At 28.5% G+C, this 11,238-nt stretch overlaps 1 protein-coding gene across 1 annotated transcript; it reads right to left on the reverse strand.

Moving 5' to 3' along the window:
• Positions 1-5,749: 5,749 nt before the first annotated feature.
• LOC125837686 (cytokinin dehydrogenase 7-like) lies at positions 5,750-8,933 on the reverse strand. Its single transcript, XM_049516767.1, has 4 exons — positions 8,234-8,933; positions 7,886-8,149; positions 6,692-6,954; positions 5,750-6,093 (listed from the first exon to the last, which is right to left on the reverse strand). Exons 1-4 carry the CDS (start codon positions 8,930-8,932, stop codon positions 5,778-5,780), a joined length of 1,542 nt encoding a protein of 513 aa, XP_049372724.1. The 5' UTR covers position 8,933; the 3' UTR covers positions 5,750-5,777.
• Between the last annotated feature and the right edge of the window lie 2,305 nt (positions 8,934-11,238).

Below are 11,238 nucleotides of genomic sequence, written 5' to 3' on the forward strand. Positions count from 1 at the left end.
GTAAAGAAATATGTGAATGATAGAAAAATATTATTACTTATGGATGTAAAACATAAATTAATTTTGTTTTAATTTTTTTTAATTTTTTTTTTAAAGTATAAAAACCTTAAATTAATCAACTTTTTATCATGTTAACAGCTTAAAGGGTATTTCAGACATTTTGATAAAAAAAAGTGTTTACCAGCACTTATTTGCCAAACACATCAACAACTTTTTTTCCAACTGCAGCACTTTTATCCAAACACATAACTACTTATTTTAAAAATAAGTTCCAGCACTTTAAAAAGTTACTTTTTAAAAGTTACTTTTTTTAAGTCAATCCAAACGGGCTCTTATTAGAGTGTTTGACAATTATCAAAGTGACTTATTTTAAGTAAAAAATGACTTATTTTAAGCCAAAAGCTAAAAGCTAGGGGAGGGGAGCTTTTTTTTTTTTTTTAAACTTAAAAGCCCTTTTATGTTGACCAAGTATATTACCTTTTTGCCCTTAATTCTTTTATACAATTTCCAAATTGCCCATATTGAATTATATTATTATTATTACTATTACTATTACTATTATTATTATTATTATTATTATTATTATTATTATTATTATTATTATTACTATTATTTTTATTATTATTATTATTATTATTATTAAATTATTATTATTATGTTTATTATTATAATAATAATAATTATTATTATATTATTATTATTATGTGTATTATTATAATAATAATTATTATTACTATTACTATTACTATTATTATTATTATTATTACTATTACTATTACTATTATTATTATTATTATAATAATTATTATAATAATAATAATACTTATTATTATTATTACTATTACTATTATTATTATTATTATTATTTTATTATTATTATTATATTATTATTATTATTATTATTATGTTTATTATTATTATAATTATCATTATTATTAAATATTATTATTATTATTATTATTATTACTATTACTATTACTATTACTATTATTATTTTATTATTTTATTATTATTATTATTATTATTTTATTATTTTATTATTATTACTATTACTATTATTATTATTATTATTATTATTATTTTATTATTATTATTATTATTATTATTATTATTATTATTATTATTATTATTTCTGAAATATGAATTTATATTCCTCTTATAAGGTGGTAAAGAAATATGTGAATGATAGAAAAATATTATTACTTATGGATGTAAAACATAAATTAATTTTTTTTTAATTTTTTTTTTTAAGTATAAAAACCTTAAATTAATCAACTTTTTATCATGTTAACAGCTTAAAGGGTATTTCAGACATTTTGATAAAAAAAAAGTGTTTACCAGCACTTATTTGCCAAACACATCAACAACTTTTTTTTCAACTGCAACACTTTTATCCAAACACATAACTACTTATTTTAAAAATAAGTTACAGCACTTTAAAAAGTTACTTTTTAAAAGTTACTTTTTTTAAGTCAATCCAAACGGGCTCTAAATGTATATTTTTGAATGAATTTGATAGAATAAATGAAAAGAAATGTATGAAAGTGTGTTCAGTAATCTATTAAAAAAGTTATTTAGAATTTTGACGAATTGTATGAAAAGTGATTTAAGTTGATAATGAATTTGATAGAATAAATGAATTGAAATTTGTATGAAAGTGTGTTCAGTAAACTGTAAAAAAAGTTATTTGGAAGTTTGACGAATTATATGACAAGTGTTTTAAGTTGGTATTAAATTTGTAATTTTAGTGTTTATATTAGTTTTGTCATTTTTGTATAAAGTTGTTTGATAGTAATGAAGTATTTGGTACGAGCGAAATGTATATATTTAGAATGAATGATGATTGTTGTATGAAATGTGTTTTAAGTGAGTATGAAATATGTATTAAGTGAGTTTGAAATGTGTATTTAGTGAGTATGAAAAGTGTTTTGTAATGTACTGTCTGAATGATATTTGTATGAAAAAATAAAGACAAGTGGGTATAATTTTGTTGTTATTATAATGATTTTTATATATGAACCTATCCCTTGCGAGAGTCCAAAGAGAACGGTAGGAAGACCGCAACTTGAATGTTGTAAGGGGTTTGCTGAGTGAAATTCAAAAGGTCTAAAATTACCTGCAGTAGATGTCGTCAAGTTGGCCACAACAGGAAGACATGCTCAAAATTATCTTGTGCAAAACTAATGATTGTTTGTTTTGTTGGTTATATTAATGTTTTGTTTTGATATGAAACATAATTGGTTTGAAGTGCATTATAGCTTAGTGTTTAATATACTGTTCATTCCTTATACACTGTTCATTCAGTAATCATACAGAATGCATACTGTTACAAATAAAATTTATTCTAGTTTAAAGATATTGTATATATTAGTGATAATTATAAGAAGGTAATTATGGAGTTCATTTGGTATCTCGAGTATTTAATGTAAGTTATCTGAATATTAATTTGATTTTCAATTGGTGTCATATTATAAATAAAATTATAACAAACTGCATGCTAATTGTATTCATGTTTCATTCCAACTCTAGCTTAAGTTATGGTCATACATATATTAATCAAATTTAATTTAGTTTTCATTCAAATAACATGTGTAGAATAGAAAATAATCAAATGTGAAAACACAATTCATAACATTTGTATATAAAAATCATATCACGATTCATACAATATCCAAGATTTAATATTAAAGTCATAGTCATATACATATAAATTAGATTTCATACACGTTTCATCTAATGAGTGTACAACTTAGAAACACACTGATACTTTAAAATAGTGTATTCGAAATGTACGAAGTCTGTATAATACTGGTTACACTACGTATATAAAAGATTGAAAGTTTCGAAGATCTCACCTGAAAGAGCAGTAACTAGCTCTAGGTCGACCCTGTTGAAAAAATTTATCACCTCCTTTTCTTTCTTCTTTCTTTTGCAGATTATTTACTACCCTAACTATTTACAGACTAATTATAATAGTGTACAAGTGACCCACTATTAATTTTAATGCTATCTTCTATAACCACCAACTAAGTATATTATTAAAACTACCCCACTAATTTCATAATTGTAGTTATGAATAGTCCAAAATATCCATTTAGAATCTATCGGAAATTATTTTTTGAAATAAAAAGCTCTAGTATTCAAAATGACCAAATGAGTCTTTACAATGTGACATTTTTAGAAAAAATCACTAGTTTGACAATTGATATCATTTTCATACCAATTTAATCATTCATACCATATGAAGATTCAAAAGAAAATCAGACAAATGTGAAAACACCATTTATAATATTTGTATATAAAATCATATCACGATTCATACAATACCCAACCCCTTATATTAAAATCATAGTCATATACGTATAAATCAATTTTCATACACGTTTCATCCAATGAGTTTACTACTTAGAAACACAATGATACTTTAAAATAGTGAATCCAATTTGTATGAAGTATGTATAATACCAGTGTTCTGAAATTATAATAGCCAAATATTAATTCATGTGTAGATGGTATCTGAATAGAAGATAACATATGGTATTATATATCATCAAATACTTAAACAGAAAAAAATTATCCAAAAGTTAAACAGAAAAATATGTAATTCTTAAAAAGTAGAAGTTGCAATAAACAATATATTTCAAATTTCTTGTCGGTGGTCTTGGTGTAGGATAATTGGTGGTATCCGGAACATGTTCTTTTGCTATGCGAGGTCCACCAAATTTGCTAGCAACCGTACCAGTAGTGATCGCGCCATCCTCATTCTTCATTTTTCCATAATGCCACAGGATTGTGGCATACCTTTCACGATGATACTTTGCATTGATTTCAACAACTCCTATGTCAAAAATACCATTGCTGATAATTCATATGTTTATACACAATTAAGATACAATAACATTAATGTTAATACATGATTCATACCATTTTATAGTCAAATCCAAAAGTATTTTTTTGCATAATTCATACAAAATACATCACCCAAATTTTATAGTCAAATCCATAAACATTTTTTTCAGATTTGGAACAAATTTCACACAAGCAACTGTTTTGAAAATAATAATAAGAATAATGTGATATAAAAAAATAACTATTTTGAGTAATGTGAAAATAAATTAAATAAAGTATTTACCTTACAACTTTTTTAGGGTTTTTGTATTTTGGTAATTCCGATTCCTTCTTCTTTGTTTTTCTTCTTGTAGATGGTTTGATGTTTGAGCAACTTCAACATTTGTTGATTTTTTTCTTTTTTTCTTTTTTTGTTTGACTAACAAAATCTGAATCGAAATTGGAATTGGAATCAGAATCAGGAGGGCTTTCAACTTTCAACAAGTGTTTTGCCCTTCCTCTTCTTCCCCTTTTGATTTATCGAAACCACACTTTCCTTTGCTTCATTATTTTTATCTTTTTGATTCTTTGATCGAGAGGAACCACCGGTCACCGGATTTTCAACAGTTTTAGGTGGGGTGTTTGGGATAATATATTGAACGATGGAGCATGAACATCATCAATTGAAGTTCCATCAAATCTGGGACTCTTTCGAGGAGTTTCAATGGGTTTCTTAAACATGATGATGAATAATCGTGGAGGAGGGGGGTGGACTATTTTGAAGTTAGACTTGATGAGAAACAATGGTGAAAGTGGGATAGTGGGTTGTGGCGTCTAGGAGTGAATAAGCGTGGGGGAGTGGGGTGGGATTGGCGAATGGGGATGGTAACGGTAAACAAGGAAAGAAAACGTGTATGGAGAAAATCCCTAAAATTGGATAACTGAAAATTTTAGTTCTAAAAAAAGGAAGTGAAATCAAATTAATTACCTATTATTAATTAATAATAAAAACCTTTAAATAGATTAATAATTTATTAAATAAATATAATTTAATTTTTAAATAAAATTAAATTTAATTGATATATCATAACCTGTAAATAATCTGTTATAAGCAAAAAAAATTTAAAAGTAAATTTAAAATTAAACTCGTAATATTTACTCTTAAATGTATATATGAGGTGATTTTTCCTTTACTAGGTGGATGAAAATTATATGTACAAACGCTAGCATTTTTGGACAAATATTTAGTCTAGTCAACGTCTAGATATGTTTCGCTAATTATTAAATGATAGTTGAAATAGAAAATTCATCGTCCTATGAATAATTTAGATATGAAATTTAAATAAAGAGAAATAATTTAGGTGTCTATAATTTGATCCATCTTAACTCAAATCAATATCTTGCCCTTCTCCAATAAGAAAGAGGAACTTTATGATTAATTTTGAGATTGGGGTCTTGGGGATATAATTAACACGACGTTTTATCAGTCAGAGCATTTCTCTATTTCCCACAAAAAGATTAAAAAAAAGAAAAGGGCCCAGGCCACCCCCAACAACACCTAATAAATAAAAATAAAATATTTGAGTTGTATAAAAAAAGAAAAGTGATATCCTTTTAAGGATAGAAAAAAGCAAAGAAAAGAAACACAAGAATCTAGACTATATATTATGTAGACTCGTACAAACACCAAAGCTCGAAATTATCAAATCTAGCTAACAATATAATATGACCGTACAGTTTCTCATTTCTGCGTATATTCCTAATTTCTTTTATAAACTTTAGTACAAACAAAATAAAGTTGATAACTTGGCGTTTGCCATATGTTTTAAATCTCAATTTCAAATTTTTAGTTTAAAATCAATTTATACAAGAATTTTAACTTCAATTTCAAATTTTCTAAAATGTAAAACTTGACCTACCCTACAAGTAATACTAGTATATATTTATTACTAGAATTGATGATTTCTAGTAAATATTTTTTGGCCAGGTGCAAGGACATACTTTGGATCAAACTGCCTCTTTCTGTTGACAAATCTTCCCCATTGTTCCCCAAAGTGCCTTTTCCATTCAACTGTGGAGTTGTAATGAGGAAGATACATTTTAAAATCAAATCCATTCTTGATACAAGTTTGTACAATCTCCTCATTTTGTGCCACCATCTCGTTTATTTCAGACTCTGTTGGATGTGCATGGGTAAACCTTAGCAAAGCCACTAAATAAAACATTTCATTTTTGGGTAACGCCACTGACCATCGATTATCCCACCTAATTTCAAAAACGATAAATTATATTATTGAAACAATAAAATATCTAGTGGCCAAAACTTCAAATGAGAATAGAATAGAAACAAACAAGATAGTTTGGCCCGTAATTGGGAGAGGAAAAAAAGACAGTAATGATATTTAGAGCCCGTTTGGATTGACTTTTAAAGCCAAAATAACATAAATAAATCAAAAATCCATTCAAATAGGTTCTAAGAATAAAAAATTGTATTTATAATGAAACATGACACGTCACCACCGGTCCGCAATGACATGAGGTTGCCATGTGTGAAGCCTAATTTTGTGGTTCCATAACACGTCACTATCTGAGTCCCTTAGGCTTCCACGTGGTTCTTGCAGAGCCAACGAAACTTGTCGTGTCAATTTTTTTGGTGTTTTAAACAAGTTTGATTTTCTTAGCAAAGTTGGTCTTTTAGCAAAAGAAATATGGGTAATTGATGATGGACAATAGATTTAATAATAAACAAATAAGTAAGTAATCCAATTTTAGGGTTAATAAAAAAAAATTGACATTTTTTAAACAATCATTTCAATTTTATATAGGAAACACAAGAACACAAAAATTATAAAAATATACTTACTTGCTACGCAGGAGAGGATAGGTTAATATAGGGCCATTGACACCATTTTTTAAGATATTTTGAAATACAATTCGATTGAATGCATCAATATCTTTCTTGGAAACAAACATGTTAAGCCATGGATGAGGTGTAGCCCATATACCACTACCTCTAGCCGCTTCTTCTACATGGTCAACTCGTGATAAAAAATTCATATAAGTCAAGTCGATCTCAAATCTGAAGTGCTTCAAATATTTCAATTTGCCTAGCAATTTCTCAACCATCTACCAGAGGAAAACAATATTTGTTAGTATCACAGTGCAAGTAAATTAAAAAAATGATATTAAATCCTTCTATTGACATCCTATTAGGAGATTAAGTAGGGGACCGCAGAACGTCATAAAAATCTAATTCTAATTAGCAAATATCAGAAAAAGACAAATAACTAATGGAGGTTTACTGTTTTAACTTCAGGCTTTATGAGTTTTGTCATCAACGATTTGAACAAAGGACACAGTCAAAAAGTAGGGTGTTAATTTCGTAATAAAAACCCAATTGTGTAGGCAATTTCAAACAAGCTGGTTGTACCTATGCTGTCAGAAAATCCATGAAAATATTATACGAAGTTACAAACTATTACTTCGTCCGTCTCGTTTTATACTATTTACTTTTTTTTTTTTTATCAATTTCAATCTATATTTTTATATTCAGTAATAATTTTAATTTGAAATACTTTAATGAAATATTTTTATAATCATATTTATAGGTATAGGACGGAGAAAGTACTAATTAAAGTGGTCGTGCTAGATACAACCAACTGGCCCCACAGCCCACCTTCCGCCGCTTTTCTTCGATTTCCATCATTATTCTTTTGTTTTTGTGTTGTTGAATTGCTAATAATTTAAATACAATAAAATAAAGTGGAATTTGTTCTAGGGAATATAATTGTGGAACGAAGCACCCTTTTCACTGTGTTGTGTTAGATTTATCTTATGTTCTGGGACCCAATTCTTGATTCATCTGTTAGGGCCCCACCCTCCACCTAGGTCAAAACTAATTGTAATTTTATTAGTATCCAATATTATTATTATTATAAAAACTTTTATAATAAAACATTGCCACTTATCCTTTTCTTCCCATCCACAAAGGGGGAAATGCTAAAAGCAAAAGTAAAAAGAGGGTAAAATGAAAAAGTTTGGAAATAGATAGAATTACCATGAAGGGATCGTCATGGTTGTTGTTATAATGCAAGGCCACTTCAAGACAATAGAGAACCGGACCAGTTTTCTTGGGTAAATGGGTCGGGTCAAATGCCTGATTTGAATCTAATAGCACCGATAACCATCCATTTACCGGGTCATCACTGTTCACGAACACAAACCCTTCCACATAATCGAATGATTCTTGACTTGTTATCAGTAACTCAGCATCATGAGTGAACTCGTCAAATTCACTATATACCACTCTTATCCACCTCACCTAATTAATACACAAAAATAAACTCATACACTCCTATAATAATTCAATTCAATTGAAAAGAAAAAAAAAATGATATATACTAACCATATCTGGGGCGGGTTGAAGCAAAACCCGAGCTCTAGTAATGATACCAAACTGACCAAGTCCACCCAGAACGGAGAAGAAGAGTTGAGAATTATGAGAATTTGAACAGACTATTATTTCTCCGTTGCCGGTAACAACTTCCAATTCCGTTACAGTTGACGTTTGGGGACCATAACGGAAAGTTTGCCCACTAACGCCGGCATTAGACAGAGTACCTCCAACTGTTAAATGAAGATAATCCGTCCATGATTTAGGAGCCAAGCCGTATTCCGAAACGCAATGTTTCAATACATCACTCCATAATGCTCCGCCACCTACATCGACGCACATGGAATTGACATTCACATCGATTCTGTTATTATCAGCCATTGATTTCATATCGATTACGAGTCCATGGTGGGCCATAGCTTGGCCGTTAATCGAATGGCCGTTACCCCTCGCCGCTACCGTTAATGTTGGTGACTCTAACGCTCGCCTAATCACCCGCACAACGTCATCGGCTCCGCCTGTACGTATAACGGCTAACGGCTTCTCTGAATATAAGCCGCCGAAATCTCTACTGCCTAAACTTATTGCCGTTACTCCATAATCAATGCTTCCTTCAATATTCAAGTCTTTCAAAACGCCATCTTTTTCAGGGTCAGGTATCGAATCAGTGTCATTCTCTGCTACCAATCGTTCAACTAAACAAGCTAACATCTTCGGGCTCTGATTATTTTTTGGGATGATTAGGGAAATGAGATGATGGAGTTGGATAGGGAGGTATATATATATATATATATATATATATTTATATAGTAGTAGTAGCTAAAAAGAAAGAGCAAGTTTTTTTCTAAATGACCCCACACTAAAATATGTTTTGCTTGTCTCCCACAATCTCCCAAAAATAAAATAAAAAATCATTTTCATATAACGATGATTTCCACAATCAATTAATTATACTAGTAAGTTTTTTTTGGCTAGCTCCAGCTTGAGTGAAAAGGATTTTGAGTAGCACTCATTTGGTACAGTTGTAAAGAGAACTTTTGTGGACCATATATATCTAACTTTTTTCTAATCTCCCAACTATATAATTGAAGAATATTCCATTACTATAGACTGAAAATCAACAAATTTATTGACAAATTAAACTATATATGTCCACAACTAGCTAGCTTTAGTATCCACTAGCTTAGAAAAAACTTGTTTGTTATTATAAACAACAAGTTCATTTTCAATTATTCTCAATCAAGGAAGACAGACAACAATTTAGTGTAAATTTTTTCCCTTCACTAGATTTTGCCTCTTTTGGTGTGGGGTTCAGCCTTCATGAGGAGAGGGTCAAAAGAAATATATAGAGGATTTAGCGTTTTCCAATCATTAAAGGGTATGAATAGATATCACATAAAATATTTAATTGTGAAAGTACCTAATTTACTAAATTTTGTGTATTTGCATTTATCTACACTTAGTTAATTTCACTCAGGATAATGCATGTGTATAGTCATAGTGTGCATACTAATGGTCCTAATACTCTTATTTGTTTAGTGGAGGAAAAGAAGCCAGCTGATTTATATTCTTGAGTCTTGCATGCTTTAAGCAACAAAATTGGATTTTTCCATGTTCTTTAATTTCCCAGATTTATTAGCTTAATTTTAAAAAAAATACGTTTCTCGTTGATGATTCAAATTTACAATCTTAGAATTAGAGGTGGGAGGTGTTATTATCCAAATAACCCTCTATTGTCACTTATATATGCCTTATATTAGTGGTGGCAAAATCAGCTCATAAAATCATAGCTCGTCCAATCCATTTAAGAGCAGGTTAATAAAATCATTTCAATCCAAACCCTTTTTTAGCCGAACCAAGTAACATTTAAGCGGGTCAATAACTCATAACTCAACTCTTTTTAACAATCTCAAAATCAACTAAACCTTCCTATTGACACTCTTACCCTAGGTATATAACTTTTCATCACTTACTTGGATATAAAAAAAGTGATTGCATAAAAAATCGACAAGGAAAGAAGATAGATACGTTTCTAGTCATGTGTGATTTATTCTTGAAGTATCACAAGTTATATTCGGACACTATAACAAATAAAGAATTTAGTGGTAATAATATAATTATCGTTACATTATATTTAACAATAATAATAAATATGAGTATTTATAATGAACCAGCTCTGTAATATAAATATAACTAAATGTTTTAATAATTTTTAATACAATGATATTAACTCAATTATCACTAAATATTTTATATTGTCGCTTTAAAAAAAATACCACTAAGAGTCTCTTTTATTATAATGTTATGTTATCATGATCATGTCAAATTACATATAATTGAGAGAAGGAGGAAAAAGAAGAAGGAATGACCTAAAATACTACTACTTTTGATCATTAGGCAAATTACTTTAATTTTTTTTGTCTATTTTTAAATGCTACAACCAAGTGTAGCTACCATTAGTTTGCTTAATTAAGATCATATCTTTTCTAAGAATATACCATCATTGTAAAATTAGGTAATCAGCTTGAATATGTTGGCACTTTCGTGATATGACTCATGACTAAATATCATTGCTTGTGAGGATAACGATAATGTACATTATTGGAGAATCTTGAACAATAGTCACACAAAAAAGGGGGGAAAGAATAATATCATCAATAAAGTTATTGTAGATTTTTCTTTTCCACTCTTTTTTTCTTTCCCAAAAATCAATTGATCACTTTGAAAATCAGGAAGCTCAAAATTAAAAGAGGTAAAGATCAAAAACACATTTAAATTATTCTATTTTTTTAAGCTTAATACTTTAATTATTGAAAACGTAAGTTTCTACTTGAACTATCAGTCAATAGTTAGCGAAACACACCTCGATTAATTTATGATGATGTGTACATACTCTCTCTTTTGTTTAAAATTATGTCAAGTGAAAAACTAATTCTACCGTGGCAAAATCTAAATAAATATATTAATGTTGGATTAAAAGCTAAGGTTTAAGGTTAAAACTATCACCATATAAATTA

The sequence above is a fragment of the Solanum verrucosum genome, unplaced genomic scaffold, assembly GCF_900185275.1.
Source record: "Solanum verrucosum unplaced genomic scaffold, falcon-dt-bn FXZP01000133.1, whole genome shotgun sequence".
Lineage (NCBI taxonomy): Eukaryota > Viridiplantae > Streptophyta > Magnoliopsida > Solanales > Solanaceae > Solanum > Solanum verrucosum.

Excerpts from the sequence above, each read along its gene's own strand:
- LOC125837686 (XM_049516767.1), bottom strand. The coding sequence starts at position 8,932 with ATGTTAGCTTGTTTAGTTGAACGATTGGTAGCAGAGAATGACACTGAT. Across the intron at positions 8,150-8,233 it reads TTCAACCCGCCCCAGATATG|GTGAGGTGGATAAGAGTGGT; the intron begins GTTAGTATATAT and ends TGTATTAATTAG. Across the intron at positions 6,955-7,885 it reads ACCATGACGATCCCTTCATG|ATGGTTGAGAAATTGCTAGG; the intron begins GTAATTCTATCT and ends TTCCTCTGGTAG.